A 25,113-nucleotide genomic window follows, 5' to 3' on the forward strand; every position below is an offset into this window, starting at 1 on the left:
TGTGCAATACACACCCTCCTTAACACCCGTCACTGGGCTAACCCATCCACCCACTCCTTCCCCTCTAAAACCCACAGTTTGTTTGTCAGAGTCCATAGTCTTTCATGGTTTGTCTCCACCTCTGATTGCCGCTCCTTCATTTTTCCCTTCCTTCTCCTAATGTCTTCCATGCTATTCCTTATGTTCCACAAATAAGTGAAACCATATGATAATTGACTTTCTCTGCTTGACTTATTTCATTTAGCATAATCTCCTACAGTCCATCCATGTTGTTGCAAAAGCTGGGTATTCATCCTTTCTGATGGCTGTGTAATATTCCATTGTATATATGGACCACATCTTCTTTTTTTTTTTTTTTTTTTTTTTTTTTTTTTTAAAGATTTTATTTATTTATTTGACAGAGAGAGAGAGATCACAAGTAGGCAGAGAGGCAGGCAGAGAGAGAGGAGGAAGCAGGCTCCCCGCGGAGCAGAGAGCCCGATGCGGGGCTCGATCCCAGGACCCCGAGATCATGACCTGAGCCGAAGGCAGCGGCTTAATCCACTGAGCCACCCAGGCGCCCCTGGACCACATCTTCTTTATCCATTCGTCTGTTGAAGGGCATCTCAGCTCTTTCCACAGGCTGACTATTGTGGACATTGCTGCTATGAACATTGGGGTGTATATGGCCCTTCTTTTCACTATACCTGTGTCTTTGGGGTAAATTCCCAGTAGTGCAAGTGCTAGGTCATAGAGTAGTTCTATTTTTAATTTTTTGAGGAACCTCCACACTGTTTTCCAAAGTGGCTGTACCAACTTGCATTCCCACCAACAATGTACGAGTATTCCCTTTTCTCTGCAGCCTCTCCAACATTTATGTTTCTCGCCTTGTCAATTTTTATCATTCTAACTGGTGTAAGGTGGTATCTCAGTATGGTTTTGATTTGAATTTCCCTGATGGTAAAAAGACCACTCTATTTGGAGAGTAGAGAATGGATTGGAAGGGACCAGCGTAGAAAAAGGGAGACCAATTATGGGGCAACAGCCATCATCCAGGTTATTAGGTGAAAGAGGCTGTATGGTCGAGGAGGTCCTGGGGTGTGACCAGAATTAAGAGACATGGAACATTTTAAATATCTTGCTGTTGTGTTTGTCAATTATGCCTCAATAAAAAATAAAGAAGTTTAACAAGTTTGTTGGATATGGAATCGATAGATAATGCTAATTACACTTCCATGCATAAAAGAAGAAAGATACCATGTACAACAGAAAAAAAAAGAAGAAGAAGTATAAAACACCTAGCAATTAACCTAATGAAAGTCACTGAAAAGCTTTCTGGAGAAAATTACTGTACTCAACTTGTCTAATACAGATCTTGACACGTTGTTAAAAAAAAAAAAAAGACATGGAGGAAGCAAAACCTGTAGGACAAGAGCTATTTAAGAGTTGATATTTACTAGATACTCCACAACTTTGTTCTATTGGAAAATTGCTTATGCTGTTCATCTCCCTTCCTTTGGCTTATATAAATCTTACTCTCTTCCAGGCTCAGCTCTACAGAACCTTCCACAGATGCGCCAACCCACATCTATCCTTTCCATTTTTCCAAATTTTTATAAAACTGATCACCTTCATCACACATTTTACCTAATTGTGCATAGTCTTGTATTGTTTATTGTTTTCTAGTTGTTTCAGGTACGCAGAGCCTGTTTTACTGAAGGAAACTGAGTTTCTCAGATATGGTGGCTTCCATTTGTCTTTGCCAATATTATTTAGCATCATACTAGAAACACAATGGACAGTTAATTAATGCTCATTAATTAATACTCATAAAGTCTTAATCAAAACACTGTCAAGGAGGGTAGATATTTTGCCTGCAGTAATTTTCTGTAATTTTTGACCAGTATAATCCTATAATATTGGGACTGAGGCTGGGAAGTGCACTTACTTGTATTTTTTTTCTTCCTCCACTGTTTTAGCATGTATTGAGACTGGTCAAAAGCAAATAATCTCATCTCAGGAAATATTTTCCACTCACCCAGATTATCTGGATGATTTGTTACTAACACGAAGGATAGTACACAATTCATCAATGACCCTGGGTCAGTAGGAATAAATACTTAGTAACTAGGCCTCTGGCAGGAAGAATGACTACCCAGGGAGACAAAATGTAAAGTGAGTTGTTGTATTATTTCATTTTCCTCTGGGCTTATTTTTTTAAGGGCACTAGAGAAAGTAAGCCAAATCCATCTAGTCTAGGAAATGAGACATGATTTTCTTTTTTATAAGGAATCCATGAAGGATGGATTGTTGCCACCCAATCTTAATAACCAGTCTCTAAATAAGCAATGAGATGTTGGAGTATAATGTTGCCATGGCAGAAATTTGGACATAAATAGTTAAAAAAACACATTTCCACGTACAATTATCATCAGTTAAAAGCTGATATACTAATTTGACTTGCAGAATTAAAATAACCTTTAAAGGTCATTAGTTGAAAATTAAAATAAGCCTGAAATTTATTAGAGTGATAGAACTCCATTTTTCCTACTTACATAGATAGTAACTAATATTCCGTTTTTCACTAATATATGTAAGCACATCACATTTCTGCAATTGTTACAGATAATTTGTCAATAACAGTCGCATGGATGGCCTGCTCCATATAAAATCCTGTGGGAGGCCCAACTGATCTCACAGGCCCCTTCCTGAGACCTTTCTGGAGGAAGCACTATCCTCATCAGATTGAGGTCTAGTTTACCGAGAATGACCAATGTTCTTTTATAAGTTTCCTTCTTGAGATGAAGCTAGATTTGAGTAAAAGCTCTGTAACTCAGAATTTTTCCTTGTCCCAGCTGACAGCCTGTCCTAATCATTCTGTGCAAGTTTTATATTTGCAATTGGTTAAAAACTCACCTTACAAGATCCAAAGGCTGGTATTTATACCAAACACCCCAGGAGGCCCAGCACTCATAGAGCAGATGTCGATGGTTTTCCGCTCCATGGGTTCTAATGGAGTTTTTACTTCTGTAACTTCCCTGGGATAAAAACACCACTTCCGTAAGGTAATATCCAAGAAAGCCATAAGGAAAAGCTGAGAGTAACACTAGTATTTTATGGAAGGAATAGTGGTAGGGGTGATAAAAGAAAGAAATGGATCCATACTATTGAAAGGAAAACAGTTAATGTGGACATAATCTTGTTGATGGTGGCATGTAGAAAAAGCACATGCTTGCTAGGAATCAGGCAGGTTTGAGCTGAGTTCAAATTTAGTTCCACTACTTTTTAGCTAGAAGACCTTAAGCTCTCTGAGCCTTAGATTTCTAGTTCATTAAGGAACTAATAATTTCTGCCTCATTAGGTTTCTTTCATGGTTTGAGTGAGTAAAATGTCTTGCCTAGAGGCCATGCCTAAAACTTAGCTCTCTTTTCCATTTGTCTCAAGACAGGATGGTTGGTAAACAGTCACAGCTGTATCTTTGCATTATCCATACAAAAGCCCTAAAATATAAAAGATGGATGTAACCTCAAAATTACAACAATTCAAATCTAATTCAGCCACCTCATGGGACAAATGAGGAGACCAAGGGCCAATCAGGTACGGGTTTTTCTGAGTTCAGTTAGTGGTGATGCTAGCTTCATAAACAGAAAAAGTACTTTCTGGAAGTGGACTACTTATTAACACTAACCTGAGAAGGTCTTTCTTAGTGGAAGGTGAATGAGGCTGAGAGACAAGAAACTCAGGTTCTAGCCTCAGCTCAACCAACAACTCACACAATAACTAGAGTGGACAACTTTTCTCTAAACCTCTATTTAAATTTTTAACAAGAAACAAGGGCAACAATATCTGCCCTTCTTGCTTTTTTGCTTTTGAAGGTCATTAGGATGTTAAATAATATAATATGTTAAACAGAGTAAAGACTCAGAAGTGATTATGTTACTATTGCTGCTATTACTAATTTGGAAGATCTATTCTCATAGAATACAGGGCTTTACTGAGATGTGCAAGCCCAAGAGAAGAGGCCTTGAATTACTCTATGTGGTTACAGAGCTGCATCTTCTCAGACATCCTCATACCTGCCACCTACTCACCTGCACAGATATTTCTGCTCACCTACCATTGTTCAGACCCTGCCCTCACTATGGGCAAGGGCTCAGCTGTGGGGGGATGCAGCTGTCACTGAAACCTTTTTTGGGCCATCCAATGAATAACTACAGGAAGCCACATGATGTTTGTGTGTGTGTATGTGGGGGTGAGTATCTGTCTTAAAAGTTCAGAATCACCTGTGTGTGTCTTTAGAAAACCTTTGGGTCAAAAGATTTGCTTTTGTCATATGAAAATGAAAATTTTCATATGACAAATTTCATGACAAAAAAAGCAAATGAAAATTTGCTTTTGTCATTCCAAAAATGTTTCATGGAAGTATATAAATAGGGTGTGAGGCCAAAGCTTCTAGTTTTCTTAATGAACAAGATTTGTAAAATTCCCCATTGTCTTTGCATCCTTGTAGTGTTTAAAATAACATAAACAGTACTGTAAGCCAAATAAAAGCTATGTTTTGGAAAGACTTGCCATTTGCAAATTGTTGGAACTGTTCTGCAAAGTTTACTGGCAAACTGTTAACATTATTTCCAGTAGAAGACTTCTGGAAATAACTCCCAGGGGATCCAGCCTCACTAGTTTGTGAGGTCCTACAAGGGATGGGCAAGGATAATTATCTCTGTTCTCTCTTTGTCACACAATGACTGGTACAAAGTATGGGTTCAACACCATGAAGATGACAACAAACTCTCACCAATGACAAGTATTATGTCCGTAAAAACCTATGTGTACAAGAGAATTCTGGGTTAAATAACCCAATATTAAGTGGGGAAAGTAAGGTTAAGGATAACCAGAGTTATATTTCTAAAGTCCTTATATATGACAAAACCCATGTAGCAAATAAAGAGAATATCAAAATTTATATATCTTAAATGAGAAATAATAGATACAATATTATTCATTTCCATTCACCATGCTTTGATTACCAGAGGCTTTTCAAGATGACTCCCTCCAACTCTCTAAGGAATAGCTATAAACTTCTTTGTTAAAGAGACTATATGTTTCAGGAACATTTTCCCCACCGGTCTGGTGCCTCATGCAAATTTTTAATGCTTCTTTATTTTATGACTTGGGAGTCCCTCATTGATTCCTCTGAATTCATGCTGAGTGACTCTTGATTCAAGTATTCTTACAATTACATAAAAAAGATATATAGAAATAAACTTATGCTGGGGGAGAGACATCACAATTCAAGTAGGCCCTCCCTAATTATCCATTGCAAAAATTAAATTCATTCTGAACAAATGTCATATCAACAAACTCAATTAATGACTATTCCCAGAAGCTGATTTAATAACAAGACAGAGGAAAGGCAGGACAATACCTCATGCAGAGGAAATGCAGCTTCATAGGAGCCATTGGTAAGCAAACGATTCAGACCTGGAACAACAAAAAAGTTCACTTTGAATTAATACTGAGTTTGAGTTCTCACAGCATTCAAAACTGATATAAGGGTGATACTTTTGGAGAAAACAATCTAAGCTTTCAAATGTGATTCAAACCCAGCTGGGGACTCCAACAGTTTAGAAAGTTTTTCTATCTGCTAGGAAACTGGAATCAAGGGCTGGGAAACTGGATTTTCAAATAGAAACAAAATAGGGAAGGATGCTCAGTACAGTGCCTGGCACAAAGATGGGAATGTATTGAGAAAGTGGATGAATTTATCATACCCCCCAAAAAAGGTTTTCTACCACTTCTTTTTATATTTTTATTCAGAAGTTTAATGTGGATAAATCTAGCCCTTCCGTAGTAGACTAGCGGTGTGATTTTGAAAAAGTCTTCTTGTCCTCAGGCCTAAATTTTCTCATGCATAAAAGGGGGGAGGGGTGCTGGGTATATGACTTTTTTTTTTTTTTTTTAGAGAGAGCACATGCACACAAGGGAAGGGAGAGGCAGAGGAAGACAGAGAGAGAGAGAATCTCAAGCCCGCTGCAAGCTGGACATGGAGCCTGATGCAGGGATCGACCTCATGACCTTGACTGAGATCATGACCTGAGCTGAAATCAAGAGTTGGACACTTAACTGACTGAGCCAACAAGGTGCCCTGGATATGTGGATTATTTTTAAAAAATAGCTTTATTGAGCCATTACTGACATACCATAAATGGCACAGATTTAAAACATACAATTTGAGATTTGACTTCTATATGCATACCTTAAACCATCAGCATAGTCAAGATAGTAAGCATGTCCATACCCCAAAGTTTTATCATGCCACTTCATAACTGCATTCCTCCCTATGCCGTCTCCAAGGTAAACACTGATCCCCCAACCTCCCACCCCCCGCCCCTTCAAAACCCTCAGGTTCTTTTTCAGAGTCCATAGTCTCTCATGGTTCATCTCCCCTTCCAATTTCCCTCAACTCCCTTCTCCTCTCCATCTCCCCATGTCCTCCATGTTCTTTGTTATGCTCCACAAATAAGTGAAACCATATGATACTTGACTCTCTCTGCTTGACTTATTTCGCTCAGCATAATCTCCTCCAGTCCCATCCATGTTGCTACAAAAGTTGGGTATTCATCCTTTCTGATGGAGGCATAATACTCCATCGTGTACTCCATCGTGTATATGGACCACATCTTCTTTATCCATTCGTCCATTGAAGGGCATCTTGGTTCTCTCCACAGTTTAGCGACCGTGGCCATTGCTGCTATAAACACTGGGGTACAGATGGCTCTTCTTTTCACTACATCTGTATCTTTGGGGTAAATACCCAGTAGTGCAATGGCAGGGTCATAGGGAAACTCTATTTTTAATTTCTTGAGGAATCTCCACACTGTTCTCCAAAGTGGCTGCACCAACTTGCATTCCCACCAACAGTGGAAGAGGTTTTCCCCTTTCTCCACATCCTCTCCAACACACATTGTTTCCTGTCTTGCTAATTTTGGCCATTCTAACTGGGGTAAGGTGATATCTCAATGTGGTTTTAATTTGAATCTCCCTGATGGCTAGTGATGATGAGCATTTTTTCATGTGTCTGATAGCCATTTGTATGTCTTCATTGGAGAAGTGTCTGTTCATATCTTCTGCCCATTTTTTGATATGATTATCTGTTTTGTGTGTGTTGAGTTTGAGGAGTTCTTTATAGATCCTGGATATCAACCTTTTGTCTGTACTGTCATTTGCAAATATCTTCTCCCATTCCGTGGGTTGCCTTTTTGTTTTGTTGACTGTTTCCTTTGCTGTGCAGAAGCCGTTGATCTTGATGAAGTCCCAAAAGTTCATTTTCGCTTTTGTTTCCTTTGCCTATGGAGACATATCTTGAAAGAAGTTGCTGTGGCCAATGTCAAAGAGGTTACTGCTTATGTTCTCCTCTAGGATTCTGATGGATTCCTGTCTCACATTGAGGTCTTTTATCCATTTTGAGTTTATCTTTGTGTACAGTGTAAGAGAATGGTCGAGTTTCATTCTTCTACATATAGCTGTCCAGTTTTCCCAGCACCATTTATCGAAGAGACTGTCTTTTTTCCACTGTATATTTTTTCCTGTTTTGGTTAAGATTATTTGACCATAGAGTTGAGGGTCCATATCTGGGCTCTCTACTCTGTTCCACTGGTCTATGTGTCTGTTTTTATGCCAGTACCATGCTGTCTTGGTGATCACAGCTTTGTAGTAAAGCTTGAAATCAGGTAACGTGATGCCGCCAGTTTTGTTTTTGTTTTTCAACATTTCCTTAGCAATTAGGGTCTCTTCTGATTCCATACAAATTTTAGGATTATTTGCTCCAGCTCTTTGAAAAATACCGGTGGAATTTTCATCGGAATGGCATTAAAATTATAGATTGCTCTAGGCAGTATAGACATTTTAACAATGTTGCATATTTACATATCTTTTTAAAAGATTTATTTATTTGGGAGAAAGAGATGCAGAGAGGCAGAAGGAGAGGGAGAGAGTCCCAAGCAGACTGCACTGAGCACAGAGCCCAAATGTAGGGCTCAGTTTCAGAACCTTGAGGACCCTGACCCAAGCTGTAACCAAGAGCCAGATGCTCAGGGCACCTAGGTGGCTCAGTAGGTTAAAGTCTCTGCCTTCAGGTCAGGTCATGATCTCAGGGTCCTATCATCCAGCCCGCATGGGGCTCTCTGCTCAGCAGGAAGCCTGCTTCCCCCCTGCCCTGCCTACTTGTGATCTCTGTCTGTGAAATAAATAAATAAAATCTTTAAAAAAGAACAACAACAAAAAGAGTCAGATGCTCAACAAACTGTGTGCTCAACAACAACAAAAAAGAGTCAGATGCTCAACAAACTGTGTGCTGCCCAGACACCCCTACATATCTCTTGTCAGATAAGTATTCCATTTTTTGGATATTATTATAAATGGCATGGTCTTTAAAATTTTAATTCCTTAGTGTTTGTTGCTGGTTTATAGAACTACAATTGAGTTTTATATTTGTTTTGTTTCTTGCAACATAGCTTTACTCATTCTACTAGTGTTTTTGTATATCCTGTTGGAGCTTCTATACAGATGATCATGTCATCTGAGACTAAATACAGTTTTACTTCTTTTTTCAGTTTGGATGCCTATTATTTTTCCTGTCTTACTGCATTTTGGCTAGTGAAATGATGAATATAAGAGAAGACATACTTGTTCTGTTCCTTATCTTCAGGGGAAACTTTAGTTCTTACCATCAGAAGTTAACTGTAAGTTAACTTCTATTATAACTATAAGTATTATAGTTAACTATAAGTATTTTATAAATGTACTTTACTAAGGTTGAGAAAGTTCCTTTCTATTCATAGTCTGAGTTTTTATCATGAACACAAATGTTTTTTCTGTATCTGTGGAGATGACCATATTATTTTCCTTTTTCACTTTGCCAAACTTGTGAGTTATGTTGATTAATTTTCAAACACTAGGCCAAACTTGCAGACCTAGATAAGCTCTACGTGATCCTGATGGATTATCCTTTTTATATATTGTGTTTTATTGACTAAATTTTGTTTACAATGTTGGCGTCCATATTCATGAAGCATATTGATTTGCAGTTTTCTAGTACAGTCTTTGCCTGGTTTAGGTACCTGAGTAATACTGCTCTCATATTCTCCACACTTCAATTTTGTGAAAGAGTTTTGTAAAATTGATATTATTTATTTCTTGAATGTTTGACGGAATTTACCAGTAAGATAATCTAGGCCTGCAGGGGTATTTCTGTGAGAAGATTTTCAAGTACAAATTCAATTTCTTTAATCAATATGGATCTAATTAGGTTCTTTCTTATTTTTCATGCTTATATATATAAGCTTATTTTTCAAGTTTTTATTTAACCCCCAGTTAACATACAGTGTTATGTTTTAGGTGTATAATATAGTGATTCAAAACTTCCATATATCACCCAGTGCTCATCATAGTGCACTCCTTAATCCCCATCACCAATTTAACCCATCTTCCACCCACATCCCTTTTGGTAACAATTAACTTATCCCCTATAGTTAACTATAACTTTTTACATATTGTTTATATATATAAAAGTTTGTAAGTATAAACTTTTAATTGTTTATTGGTTTACCTCTCTCTTTTTGTCCCTTTGCTCATTTGTTTTGTTTCTTAAATTCCATATACAAGTGGAATCATATGGTATTTGTCTTTCTCTGACTTATTTTCTTAGTATAATACTCTCTAGCTCCACCTATGTCATTGCAAATGGCAAGATTTCATTCTATTTTTATGGTTGAGTAATATTCCGTTGTGCATATATACCACATCTTCCTTATTCATTCATCAGCTGATAGACACTTGGGCTGGCTATTGCAGATAATGCTGCTATAAACATTTGGGTTCATGTATCCTTCTGAGTTAGAATTTTTTGTATTCCTTAGTTAAATACCTAATAGTGCAATTGCTGGATTATAGGGTAGTTCTATTTTTAACTTTTTGAGGAAAATTTGTACTGTTTTCCAGAGTGGCTGCACCAGTTTGCATTCCCACCAAAAGTGCAAGACGTTTCCCTTTCCTCCACATCCTCACCAACACCTGTGCAATCTATACATTTAATGCAATCCCTATCAAAATACTAAAGCATTTTTCACAGACCTTGAACAAACAAAATTTACGTGGAACCACAAAAGACTACAAATAGCCAGAGCAATCTTGAAAAGGACAAGAAAACCTGGAGGCATTACAATTCTGGGCATCAAACCATATTACAAAGTTGTAGTAATCGGGGTGCCTCAGTGACTCAGTTGATTGAGTGTCTGACTCTTGGTTTTGGCTCAGGTCATGATCTCAGTGTGGTGGGATTGAGCCCTGCATCAGGCTCTGCACTCAGTGCAGAGTCTCCTTGACATTGTTTCCCTCTGACCCTCAACCCATTTGCTCTCTCTCTCAAATAAATAAAATCTCTTTTTAAAAAGCTGTGGTAATCAAAACAGTATGATACTGATACAAAAATAGACACATATATCAATAGAACAAAACAGAACACCCAGAATGAGCCCACAATTATATGGCCAATTAATCTTTAACAAAGCAGGAAAACATATCCAATGGGAAAAAGTCTCTTCAACAAATGGTGTGGAGAAAATTGGACCACTGTCTTACTACATACATAAAAATAAATTCAAAATAGATTAAAGATCTAAATGTGAGACCACAAAAATTCTAGAAGAAAACCCAGGCAGTAACTTCTTTGACATCAGCTGTAGGAACTTCTTTCTAGATAAGTCTCCTGAGACAAAGGAAACAAAAGCAAACATGAACTACTGGGACCACATCACAATAAAAAACTTCTGCACAGCAAAGGAAACAACAAAAGTAAAAGACAACCTATAGAATGGGAGAAGATATTTGCAAATGACATATCTGATAAAGGATTAGTATCCAAAATATGTAAAGAACTTAAACAACTCAACACACAAAAAGCAAAATAACCCAATTAGAAAATGGACAGAAGACATGAAAAGACATTTTTGCAAAGACATACATATGGCCAACAGACACATGAAAGATCCTTACAACACTCATCATCAGGAAAATGCAAATCAAAACTACAATGAGAGAAGATGGCGGAGAAGTAGCAGGCTGAGACTACATCAGGTAGCAGGAGATCAGCTCGATAGCTTATCTAAACATTGCAAACACCTACAAATCCAACAGGAGATCAAAGAGAAGAAGAACAGCAATTCTAGAAACAGAAAATCAACCACTTTCTGAAAGGTAGGACTGGCAGAGAAGTGAATCTAAAACGACGGGAAGATAGACTGCGGGGGAGGGCCGGCTCCCAGCAAGCGGCGGAGCAATGGAGCATAAAATCAGGACTTTTAAAAGTCTGTTCCACTGAGGGACTTTGCTCCAGAGGCAAAACCGGGGTGAAGCCCACGCCGGGTCAGCATGGCCCCAGGTCCCACAGGGTCACAGAAGGATCGGGGGTGTCGGAGTGTCTTAGAGCTCGCAGGTATTAGAACAGAGAAGCCAGCTAGCTACAGAGACAGAGCCAAGGACTGAACTCTCAGCTCAGGGTTACCTTGAACTGGTAGCGGGCTGGGTGAACTCGGAGCGTGGCTAGAGGCTGGGGATAGGGGAGTGATTGGGTGCTGTCCTCTGGGGCGCACTGAGGAGTGGGGCCCCGGACTCTCGGCTCTTCCGGGCCAGAGACTAGGAGGACGCCATTTTCATTCCTGTCCTCCAGAACTCTACGGAAAGTGTTCAAGGAACAGAAGCTCCCAAAAGCGAACCCAAGCGGATTACTTATTCCGGCCCCGGTAAGGGTGGTGCAATTCAATCTCGGGCAAAGACACTTGAGAGTCACTACAACAGGCCCCTTCCCCAGAAGATCAACAAAATATCCAGCCAGGACGAAGTTCATCTATCAAGGAAAGCAGGTTCAATTCCTAAGACAGCAGTGCAATTCCAGAGGAGGAGAAAGCAAAGCATGGAACTCATGGCTTTCTCCCCATGATTCTTTAGTCTTAAGGTTAATTCAATATTTTTTTTCAATTTTTTTTCTTTCTTTTTTCTTCTTCTACTAAATTTTTTAAAACTTTTACCCTTTTCTTTTTTAACGTTTTTTGACTAGTTTATCTAAATATATATATATTTTCTTTCTTTTCTATATTTTTCTTTATTTGTTTTATTTTTTAAATTTTTTTCTTTTTTTTCTGAACCTCTTTTTATCCACTTTCTCCCCCCCACAATGTGGGGTCTCTTCTGATTTGGTTACAGTGCATTTTTCTGGGGTCTTTGCCACCCTTTTAGTATTTTATTTGATCCTTCATATCCTCTTATCTGGACAAAATGACAAGGCGGGAAAAATCACCACAAACAAAAGAACAAGAGGCAGTACAAAAGGCTAGGGACCTAATCAATACAGACATTGGTAATATGTCAGATCAAGAGTTCAGAATGATGATTCTGAACGTTCTAGCCAGGTTCGAAAAAAGCATGGAAGATATTAGAGAAACCCTCTCTGGAGATAGAAAAGCCCTTTCTGGAGAAATTAAAGAACTAAAATCTAACCAAGTTGAAATCAAAAAAGCTATTAATGAGGGGCAATAAAAAATGGAGGCTCTCACTGCTAGGTTAAATGAGGCAGAAGAAAGAATAAGTGATATAGAAGACCAAATGGCAGAGAATAAAGAAGCTGAGCAAAAGAGGGACAAACAGCTACTGGACCACAAGGGGAGAATTTGAGAGATAAGTGACACCATAAGACGAAACATTAGAATAATTGGGATTCCAGAAGAAGAAGAAAGAGAGAGGGGAGCAGAAGGTCTATTGGAGAGAATTTCCCTAATATGGCAAAGGGAACAAGCATCAAAATCCAGGAGGTGCAGAGAACCCCCCTCAAAGTCAACAAGAATAGGTCCACACCCCATCACCTATTAGTAAAATTGACAAGTCTTAGTGACAAAGAGAAAATCCTAAAAGCAGCCTGGGAAAAGAAGTCTGTAACATACAATGGTAAAAATATTAGATTGGCAGCAGACTTATCCACAGAGACCTGGCAGGCCAGAAAGAGCTGGCATGATATATTCAGAGCACTAAACGAGAAAAACATGCAGCCAAGAATACTCTATCCAGCTAGGCTATCATTGAAAATAGAAGGAGAGATAAAAAGCTTCCAGGACAAACAAAAACTGAAAGAATTTGCAAACACCAAACCAGCTCTACAGGAAATATTGAAAGGGGTACTCTAAGAAAAGAGAGAGCCTAAAAGTAGTAGATCAGAAAGGTACAGAGTATCTGTACAGTACACAGTAACAGTCACCTTACAGGCTAATAATGGCACTAAATTCATATCTCTCAATAGTTACCCTGAATGTCAATGGGCTAAATGCCCCAATCAAAAGGGTATCAGAATGGATAAAAAACAAAACCCATCTATATGTTGCCTACAAAAACTCATTTTAGACGCGAAGACACCTCCAGATTTAAAGTGAGGGGGTGGAAAACAATTTACCATGCTAATGGGCATCAGAAGAAAGCTGGGGTGGCAATCCTTATATCAGATCAATTAGATTTTAAGCCAAAGACTATAATAAGAGATGAGGAAGGACACTATATCCTACTCAAAGGGTCTGTCCAACAAGAAGATCTAACAATTTTAAATATCTATTCCCCTAACGTGGGAGCAGCCAACTATATCAACCAATTAATAACAAAATCAAAGAAACACATCAATAATAATACAATAATAGTAGGGGACTTGAACACTCCCCTCACTGAAATGGACAGATCATCCAAGCAAAAGATCAACAAGAAAATAAGGCCTTAAATGACACATTGGACCAGATGGACATTACAGATATATTCAGAACATTTCATCCCAAAGCAACAGAATACACGTTCTTCTCTAGTGTACATGGAACCTTCTCCAGAATAGATCACATCCTGGGTCACAAATCAGGTCTCAACCGGTATCAAAAGATTAGGATCATTCCCTGCATATTTTCAGACCACAATGCTCTGAAGCTAGAACTCAATCACAAGAGGAAAGCTGGAAAGAACCCAAATACATGGAGACTAAATAGCATCCTTCTAAAGAATGAATGGGTCAACCAGGAAATTAAAGAACTGAAAAAATTCATGGAAACAAATGGTAATGAAAACACAATGGTTCAAAATCTGTGGGACACAGCAAAGGCAGTCCTGAGAGGAAAATATATAGCGGTACAAGCCTTTCTCAAGAAACAAGAAAGGTGTCAAAAACACAACCTAACCCTACACCTAAAGGAGTTGGAGAAAGAACAAGAAAGAAACCCTAAACCCAGCAGGAGAAGAGAAATCATAAAGATCAGAGCAGAAATCAATGAAATAGAAACCAAAAAAAAAACAACAACAATAGAAAAAAATCAATGAAACTAGGAGCTGGTTCTTTGAAAGAATCAATAAGATTGATAAACCCCTGGCCAGACTCATCAAAAGGAAAAGAGAAAGGACCCAAATAAATAAAATCATGAATGAAAGAGGAGAGATCAGAACTAACACCAAAGAAATAGACAATTATAAGAACATACTATGAGCAACTCTACACCAACAAATTTGACAATCTGGAAGAAATGGATGCATTCCTGGAGACATATAAACTACCACAACTGAACCAGGAAGAAATAGAAAACCTGAACAGACCCATAACCAGTAAGGAGATTGAAACAGTCATCAAAAATCTCCAAACAAACAAAAGCCCAGGGCCAGATGGCCTCCCAGCGGAATTCTACCAAACATTTAAAGAACTAATTCCTATTCTCCTGAAACTGTTCCAAAAAATAGAAATGGAAGGAAAACTTCCAAACTCATTTTATGAGGCCAGCATCACCTTGATCCCAAAACCAGACAAGGATCCCACCAAAAAAGAGAACTACAGACCAATATCCTTGATGAACACAGATGCAAAAATTTTCACCAAAATACTAGCCAATAGGATTCAACAGTACATTAAAAGGATTATTCACCACGATCAAGTGGGATTTATTCCAGGGCTGCAGGGTTGGTTCAACATCCGCAAATCAATCAATGTGATAGAACACATTAATAAAAGAAAGAACAAGAACCATATGATACTCTCAATAGATGCTGAAAAAGCATTTGACAAAGTACAGCATCCCTTCCTGATCAAAACTCTTCAAAGTGTAGGGATAGGGCACATACCTCAATATTATCAAAGCCATCTATGAAAAACCCACCGCAAATATCATTCTCAATGGAGAAAAACTGAAAGCTTTTCCGCTAAGGTCAGAAACACGGCAGGGATGTCCATTATCACCACTGCTATTCAACATAGTACTAGAAGTCCTAGCCTCAGCAATCAGACAACAAAAAGAAATTAAAGGCATCCAAATTGGCAAAGAAGAAGTCAAACTATCACTCTTCACAGACGATATGATATTATATGTGGAAAACCCAAAAGACTCCACTCCAAAACTGCTAGAACTTGTACAGGAATTCAGTAAAGTGTCAGGGATCTAAAATCAATGCACAGAAATCAGTTGCATTTCTGTACACCAACAACAAGACAGAAGAAAGAGAAATTAAGGAGTCAATCCCATTTACAATTGCACCCAAAACTATAAGATACCTAGGAATAAACCTAAACAAAGAGGCTAAGAATTTATATGTGTTAAACTATAAAGTACTCATGAAAGAAATTGAGGAAGACACAAAGAAATGGAAAAATGTTCCATGCTCCTGGATTGAAGAATAAATATTGTGAAAATGTCTATGCTACCTAAAGCAATCTAGACATTTAATGCAATCCCTATCAAAATACCATCCATTTTTTTCAAGGAAATGGAACAAATAATCCTAAAATTTATATGGAACCAGAAAAGACCTTGAATAGCCAAAGGAATATTGAAAAAGAAAGCCAAAGTTGGTGGCATCACAATTCCGGACTTCAAGCTCTATTACAAAGCTGTCATCATCAAGACAGCATGGTACTGGCACAAAAACAGACACATAGATCAATGGAACAGAATAGAGAGCCCAGAAATAAACCCTCAACTCTATGTTCAACTCATCTTCGACAAAGCAGGAAAGAATATCCAATGGAAAAAAGACAGCCTCTTCAATAAATGGTGCTGGGAAAATTGGACAGCCACATGCAGAAAAATGAAATTGGACCACTTCCTTACAGCACACACGAAAATAGACTCAAAATGGATGAAGGACCTCAATGTGAGAAAGGAATCCATCAAAATCTTTGAGGAGAACGCAGGCAGCAACCTCTTCGACCTCAGCCGCAGCAACATCTTCCTAGGAACATCGGCAAAGGCAAGGGAAGCAAGGGCAAAAATGAACTATTGGGATTTCATCAAGATCAAAAGCTTTTGCACAGCAAAGGAAACAGTTAACAAAACCAAAGGACAACTGACAGAATGGGAGAAGATATTTGCAAACGACATATCAGATAAGGGGCTAGTATCCAAAATCTAAAAGGAACTTAGCAAACTCAACACCCAAAGAGCAAACAATCCAATCAAGAAATGGGCAGAGGACATGAACAGACATTTCTGCAAAGAAGACATCCAGATGGCCAACAGACACATGAAAAAGTGTTCCACGTCACTCAGCATCAGGGAAATGCAAATCAAAACCGCAATGAGATATCACCTCACACCAGTCAGAATGGCTAAAATTAACAAGTCAGGAAATGACAGATGCTGGCGAGGATGCGGAGAAAGGGGAACCCTCCTACACTGTTGGTGGGAATGCAAGCTGGTGCAACCACTCTGGAAAACAGCATGGAGGTTTCTCAAAATGTTGAAAATAGAACTACCCTATGACCCAGCAATTGCACTACTGGGTATTTACCCTAAAGATACAAATGCAGTGATCCGAAGGGGCACGTGAACCCGAATGTTTATAGCAGCAATGTCTACAATAGCCAAACTATGGAAAGAACCTAGATGTCCATCAACAGATGAATGGATAAAGAGGAGGTGGTATATATACACAATGGAATACTATGCAGCCATCAAAAGAAATGAAATCTTGCCATTTGCAACGACATAGATGGAACTAGAGGGTATCATGTTTAGTGAAGTAAGTCAATCAGAGAAAGACAACTATCATATGGTCTCCCTGATATGAGGACATGGAGATGCAACATGGGGGGTTAGGGGGATAGGAGAAGAATAAATGAAACAAGATGGGATTGGGAGGGAGACAAACCATAAATGACTCTTAATCTCACAAAACAAACTGGGGGTTGCTGGGTGGAGGTGGGGTTGGGAGAGGGGGAGGGGGTTATGGACATTGGGGAGGGTATGTGCTATCGTGAGTGCTGTGAAGTGTGTAAACCTGGAGATTCACAGACCTGTACCCCTGGGGATAAAAATACATTATATGTTTATAAAAAAAAAAATTGGAAGGGGAGGCGAACCATAAGAGACTATGGACTCTGAAAAACAACCTGAGGGTTTTGAAGGGTCAGGGGTGGGAGTTTGGGGGAACAGGTGGTGGGTAATAGGGAGGGCACGTATTGCATGGAGCACTGGGTGTTGTGCATAAACAATGAATACTGTTACGCTGAAAAAAAATATATTAAATAAAACTACAATGAGATATCACCTCACATTAATCAGAAAGGCTAAAATCAACAATACAAGAATATTTTTTTTCTTGAATGGATTTTGATTATTTGCATCTGTCCAGAAATGTGTCCATTTCATTTAAGCTGTTGAATTTATTGACATAATATTCAAATATTCTCTTAATATACTCTCAACACTTTTGGTGACAGCATCTCTCCTATTCCTGGAAATTTAAGAATTTTTGTTTTCTCTCTCTTCTTCCTAATAAGCCTGGTTAGAAATTTGTATTTGTTTTCTGTCACTGTAACAAATCACAAGAAATGCAGTAGCTAAAAAAATAGTCATTTATTATCTCACAGTTTCTTTTGTTCAGAAGTCTGGGCATGATTTACCTACGTTCTCTGTTTTGGGTCTCACAAAACCAAAGCGAAGGTTTGGTCTAGACTGCATTCTTACCTGGAGGTTCATCTAGGAAAAGATTCACTGATTATTGAAAGAATTAATTTCCTTGCAGTTGCTATATTCACAACTTGCTTCTTCAAAACCAGCAACAGAGAGAAGGAGTCCCTGTTGCCACAAGTTTCCGAGCTGGCGGCAGGCCTAAGCACTCTTAAAGGGCTTACCTGATTGGGTTGGGACCATCCAGGATAATCTTCCCTTTGATTAAGTTGATGTCAAACTGATTAAGAACTCTTTCACATCTGGAAGATCTCCTAAACTTTTCCATACAGTGTAACATAATCACAGTAGTGACACAATTAGCATTGCAATGTTCTTTTGGCTAAATGTAAGCTATAGTTTCTACCTACACTTAAGGGAAAGGAATTACACTGGGCATGACTCACTGGTAAGTCACCTTGGGTATGTTCACAAGGTTTATAAATTTTTTCAAAGGAACAGCTTTTGGTTCCATTTATTTTCTCTATTATTTTTTCTGTTTTCTATTTCATTGATTTCTTCTCTTTTATTATTCCTTTTCATCTATCTACTTTCTTTTTCTTTTTCTTGTTTAAGGTGGAAGTGGTGGTCATTAGTTTGGATATTTCTTTTCATATATAGGCATATGGCACTATAAATTTCTCCCTAAATACTGCACATTTTGATATATTATTTTCATTTTCATTTTCATTGAGTACAACATATTGATTTTTCTTTTGACTTCTTCTTTCACTGATGAGTTATTTAAAAGGTATTAGTTTTAAATATCTGTAATATTCCCAGAGATCACCTTCATATTAACATTGAATTTAATTCCTCTGTGGTCAAAAAACATACTCTGTATGACTTGAATCCCTTTAGATCTATTAAGTCTTATTTTATGTCCCCAAGTATGTCCTATCTTGGTTATGTTCTATGTGCATTTGAAAAAAAGGTATTCTGCTGTTTTTGATCTAACTGATCTATCAGTTATGTTCACTGATAATATTTTTCAGGTTTTCTAACCCCTACAGATTTTCTATTTATTCTATTAATTACTGATAAAGAAGTATTTAAATATCCAACTATAATTGTGGAGTTGTCTATTTCTTTTTGCAGTTCTGTCAGGTTTTGCTTCATGTGGTTTGAAACTCCAGCCTTGTGGGATTGTTCTGTCCTCCTGATGAATTGCCTGAATTTACTTTTATCCCTGATAATATTCTTTGCTCTGAAATCTATTTTGTCTGGTATCAATATAGCCACTTCAGCTTTATTTTGATTAAGCATGTTATAACTTCTTTGAACCTTTTACTTTTAACCCATTTGCATCTTTAAAGTTTCTTTTAGGCATTGATTTTTTACTCAGTGTATTAACTTCTCAATTTTGGATTAGGATCTTTAGAACATTTATGTTTAATGCTCTGTGAATTATAAGGTGTTCCTATTTCACTGGAAATCCTTTGGGGCTATTCTTTCACTGCCTTTGGGTAGTTTCCTAATACATAGGCAGTAATTAGTACTCAGCTAAATATTAAAGGGGTCCCTCTGATGATCTTCAGGGTTCTCTCTTGGCGAAACTTTGTGCTTTTCATTACTTTGTTCTGTGAACTCTAACTGTGTTGGTTTCTTTGGACTCTTAGCAACATCTTCTCAATTCAAGGAATCTACTGGGTTCTGCCTGGATTCTCCCTCCCTGGGCTGCCATCTAGAAACTATGTCAAAGTAGTTAAGCTGACGTAATCATAGCACTCACCTCATTTGTTTTCTGTCTCTTAGGAATCTCTATTCTTGGCTGCCCAACATTCAGTGTCTTGAAAAGCATAGTCTCCTGCAGTTTTCTTTTGTTTTGTTTTCTGTTTTTCCTTTGATTATTTCAGGTGGGAGAGTAAATCTTGTGCCTATTTCTCTGTCTTGGCCAAAAGTGGAAATTGAATGTGTTGGTCTTTAAAGTGTCTTTCAAATCAAGAATTATGCTGCTTCCTAAAATGTACCTCAAAGACAATGACTAGAAGGATGTCTCTCAAGTGGCTAATAGAGGAATGCTCCTTATGCTTTAGACCCTGATTAGAGTCCAGAGGCTTAACCTCACTGGGAAAGGAACATGCATTGATTTACTTTTTATTGATGCAGGGTCAATCATTGTTTAGGTACTCGTAATCACAGTAATACAGTAATGTGTATTAAGAGGATTGACATTAATAATAAGTGTCTAAGAAACACATTTGAAATGCAAATACTTGTACAGCTTTTGTATTCTATCTAGCATGCAGGAGGACCTCGATAAATACCTTTGTAATGAATGAATAAATGATTATGTGGCAAGGTCTGATTGCCTGGAGTTTCTATTGAGAAATACACATATCTCGTCAAGAAACTTTCAAACATCTCAGATATTAGAAAGAAACAGAATTCACAGGAACCTAATAAGAGACTCTGATGATGACCCCAGTAAGTTTATCATAATTTATGAAAGTCCTGCAAAGTGAGAAAGTAGTTACTATTTGAAGTCTACCACTTCACAAAACTTCCCTCTTGAGCACCAATTTTAAAAATACTAGTCAATCTTAAAATTTATTTTATGCACTTATATTAGTAAATAAATCTATGTTGATCTATTAATTGCTCTATTTTGAAAGTGGATTTCAACAGGCTTGATTTTCACAGTTGTAATGAATTCAGAGTGAATCCAGAAAACTTACATAGTGGTAGTATATACTCCAAATGTCCTTAGAAATCACATTTACAAATCAGTATTTTGGTGTTCTCTCTAAACAATGTTGGTTTTGTGGAAGATGTCACTTTCAGAAAGAGTTTCAGGTAGGAAATAACATTAGATATACTATTCTATCAATAAATTAAATTTTCTTCTAAAATGTTTTTTCTTTTATTTATGAAACCAAAGATGACTATGAAACATCAGGTAAACCAAGCATTTGTGGTTTTTACCCCATATTTTTTTAGCATAATGCCTGACCCTTAATCAGGTTAGTAATTTACTCTGTGATTGGCCATTTCTAATTAGATACTACTCCAGATCATCATTACCATTCTCAAAGCACTGAACTGATGAATGGATAAAAAAGATACATTCTCTCTCTCTCTATGATGAGTAAGGCAACTTATTTACAATGAAGGAGCTTATTGTCCAACTAGTGGTTTTTAGCTGCAGATTCTCAACACACTAGTGTGTTATAATAAATTGTGAGGTGTGCTACAAACTATAGCATCAATATTAGTGAAGGCACTGTTTTTTTTATAAATGTGCATTTTATAAAATAATTGAGAATTGCTACCACCATAATCATTTCACTTCCACTTTTTTTTTTTTTTTTTTAGCATTTTCATGATGTAATGTTAACTGGAAAAGGTATGTTAAAATTTAGTGTCGTATACTCTAAGTCTGTTAAAATTACATGGGCAAATGGGGGATAAATGTGAAAAAAGTAATTAAAGTAATATTTGAATTATTTAATACACCAAAAGGTTAACAGTGGTTCTCTTTAGGGATAGAATTTTCATAATGACATTGAAAATAAAGAATTCAAGATAATAAGAGTTGTATATGATTATCTATCAAATAATACTCTAAAAGTAACTGCCATAGGAATTCACAGGAAGAGGGAAGAATTCCTTAAAGCTGGAATGGTCATGGAGGAATTTATGGAGAGGATGGGTCTCAAAGATGGGTGACTGATGCAGAGAATATGAAGATATACCAATCTACAACTCCGTTGATGTTAAGAAGGATCTAAATCAGGTCTGATTTTACCATACCACCTACATAAACTCTCACTGATTTTACATACCACCTACATAAACTCTTCAGGTGTATCCATATTTGGACTAGATAGCTATCATTTTCTCTTTATTATATTTTAATTTATGCAGCTTGGGATCAAAGTAGTTTTGGCAGCTTCACATATGAGTGACTCACACTGAGCTTGCATTCAACTAAGCCTCTCAAGTCTGTTCCTCTCATGATGTTGTTGAGCAACATTTCTCCCACACCGTACCAGGGTAGTTGTTTTTCTGAATTCAAGTGTAGGACTTTACATTTACAAACTATTAAATGTCATCTCGTTGGATTTGGCTGAGATTTCCAGATTGCTGAGATCTTTTATGCTCCTGACTCCAGTGGCAAACATATTTAATGCATTCTTTCAAAGTCCACCCCAACTGAAAGCTTGATGGGCAGGCTGTTTAGGCCAAGTACCAGTTATCAATATATTTGTCCCTTTGCTCCAAGTACACTTTCATTGCCTACTTTGCAAAAGTGGAGCTAGATCTTGCAAATATTTCTCCTTTACCATATTGTACAATGTTAAGATTTGTCAGTAGAAGGCACTGGAAAGTCCCTGCAGGAATAAGTATGTCTTCCTGGTACTAGTATGTTCCCCTCAGCACGTTTCTACAACACATGGCTTCTATGGCATCAATTTCCTACAGGGCATGGTGGTCAGTAGCACATGGGACCTCCCCAAGGGCAGGTGTCTCCTTGAACAGCTTCACAGAGCAATGCTGTTGGTGCAACTCCTTCTAATGAATGGGTTCCCTGGAATCTACTGCCCTCTAGGCAGTTCCCCTCAGTACCCTCACAAAACTTGGCTATGCCACCTAATGAACCACAGCTATACTACTTCCAACAGAATATAGGTCTCAGCTTTGTGGGGAGAGTCTTGCTAGAAGTGGTAGTTGCCCTTAATATCTGCTATTTCTTTATTCTCTAGAGTTCTCCTTAATCTCTACTAGCTAATTCCTGATTATGCCAGTCCTCTCTCATAGTTTTTATATTATTATAAATAATATTTAATAATATGTTTTATATTAAACGTTCTCTGTAAAAATTATGTGTGATTTTTGTTTCCTGACTAGGTCATTATTCAAACTATTGATAAAATTCTCGTTTGGACAGAGATAAGGACAAAGCCACTGAATTCGCTTGATATATGATAATTTGTTTAATAACAGTGATAATTGGGAGGAGGAGCAAGATGGTGGAGGATTAGGAGACCTAAATATCATCAGGTACCAGGAGTTCAGCTAGATAATTATCAAACCATTCTGAACACCTACAAACTCAAAAGAAGAGCAGCAATTCTAGGAACAGAACATCGACCGCTTTCCAGAAGGTAGAACATGTGGAGAAGTGAATCTGAAGCAACGGGAAGATAGACCATGGTGGGAGGGGCCAGCTCCCAGCAAGTGAGAGAGCAGCAGAGCACAAAAATAAGAACTTTTAGAAGTTTACTCTACTGAGGGACATTGCTCCAGAGGCTAAGTGGAGGTTGGAGCCCTCACAGTGTGGTTTCAGGACCTGAGGGGTCACAGAAAGACCAGGGGTGCCTGAGTGTGGCAGAGCTCCCAGATATCAGAGGGGGGAAGCCAGTTGCAGAGACGGAGCTGAGATGGAGGCTCTCAGCTCGGGATTACCTTAACCATGATCCCAGGCACAGTTGGCCCACTGCTCTTTGAGCAGGGACCCCACAAGTGGCAGATCCAGAGAGACCCTCTCCTTCCTCCTCCAGAAGGAGCAGCACAGGAGTGAGCTACAGGAATCTGCTGGGTTTGGAGACTCCAAAGAGGGCTGTGCACCAGAGATAGAAATGCTTGGTCATAGGCTGGGTGAGCACAGAGACAGCCAGAGACCAGGGAGATGGGAAGGATTGACTGCTTTTGTCTGAGTGTGCACTAATCTCCTACAGCTCCTGAGCTCTCAGCTCCTACAGGGCCAGAGATTGGGGGGTTACCATTTTCATTCCCATCCTCCAAAGCTGTACAGAAAGCATTCAGGGAACAAAAGCTACTGAGAGCAAACCCAAGTAGATTGCTTAGCCTGGCCCCTGGCAAGGGTGGTGCAATTCTGCCTCAGACAAAGACATTTGAGAATCACTGCAACAGGCCCCTCCCCCAAAGATCATCAAGAACACCCAGCCAAGACCAAGTTCACCAATCAATGTGAACTGCAGAACTCCAGAGCTAGGGGAAAGCAACACCTAGAATTCATGGCTTTTCCCCCATGATCCTTTAGTCTTTGAAAGTTAAATTTTTTAAATTTTATTTTTTTCCTATTCCATTTTAAAAAAATTTTCCTCTTTCTTATTTTAATGTTTTTAACTATTTTATCTTATCAATACATTTTTTTAAAAATCTTTTTTTTAATTCTCACTGTATTAGTAGTATTTTATCTCTTCATTGTATTTAACCTTATTTCTTATATACGTATAGGATTTTTTTTCTTTAAAAATTTGGGATACAATTTCTTCTAAAAGATCAAAATGTACCCTAAATCTAGTACAAAGCTTTGTTCTAGTCTCCAGCCTGATCACATTCTTTCCTCTTTTTTTTTCTTTTTTCAACCAATTTCCTATCAGTTCCTTCTTTAGAATCTTTTTAAATTTTCATCTTTACAGTCATATTCCATCCTTTCATTGTTCTTGCCCTTATTCTTGTATATATATGCTTTTCTTTCTTTTAAATTTTGGGAGCTAGTTCCTTCTAAATACCAGAATATACCCAAAATCAAGTAGGTGGCTCTGTTCTACTCACCAGTCTGATACACACACACACACACACACATATACACACACACACACACACATATACACACACATACACACACACACATATATATATATTTTTTTAATTTTTAATTTTTAAATTTTTTATCCTTTCTTCTTCCCCCAGTTTTGGGTCTCTTCTGATTTGCATAGTGTATATTTTTCCGGGGTTATTGCTACACTTTTAGTATTTTGTTCTCTCATTCATCTGTTCTTATCTGGATAAAATGACAAGGCAGAAAAGCTCACCACCCCCCCCAAAAAAAAGAACAACAGGCAGTACTGACTGGTAGGGACCTAATCAATATGGACATTAGTAAGATGTCAGAACTAGAGTTCAGAATGATGATTCTCAAGGTGCTAGCTGGGCTTGAAAAAAGCATGGAGGATATTAGAGAATTCCTTTCTGGAGAAATAAAATCCCTTTCTGGAAATATAAAAACTAAAATCTAACCAAGTTGAAATTTAAAAAGCTATTAATCAGATGCAATAAAAAAAAATGGAGGCTCTTACTGCTAGGATAAATGTGGCAGAAGAGAGAATTAGTGGTATAGAAGACCAAATGATGAAGAATAAAGAAGATGAGCAAAAGA

General features: G+C 37.9%; 1 protein-coding gene across 4 annotated transcripts in view; it reads right to left on the reverse strand.

The window, feature by feature from the left end:
* ANO4 (anoctamin 4) overlaps positions 1 to 25,113 on the reverse strand; it is a 384,614-nt gene that overhangs the window by 89,859 nt on the left and 269,642 nt on the right. For all 4 annotated transcript variants that reach the window (XM_046014085.1, XM_046014083.1, XM_046014084.1 and 1 more), the window contains 2 exons: positions 5,405 to 5,460; positions 2,896 to 3,017 (listed from right to left, as the gene is read on the reverse strand). In XM_046014085.1, the coding sequence (XP_045870041.1) occupies positions 2,896 to 3,017; positions 5,405 to 5,460 (178 nt within the window). The remainder of the gene's footprint in view (positions 1 to 2,895; positions 3,018 to 5,404; positions 5,461 to 25,113) is intronic.

Source organism: Meles meles, chromosome 7, assembly GCF_922984935.1.
Source record: "Meles meles chromosome 7, mMelMel3.1 paternal haplotype, whole genome shotgun sequence".
Taxonomy (NCBI): Eukaryota; Metazoa; Chordata; class Mammalia; order Carnivora; family Mustelidae; genus Meles; species Meles meles.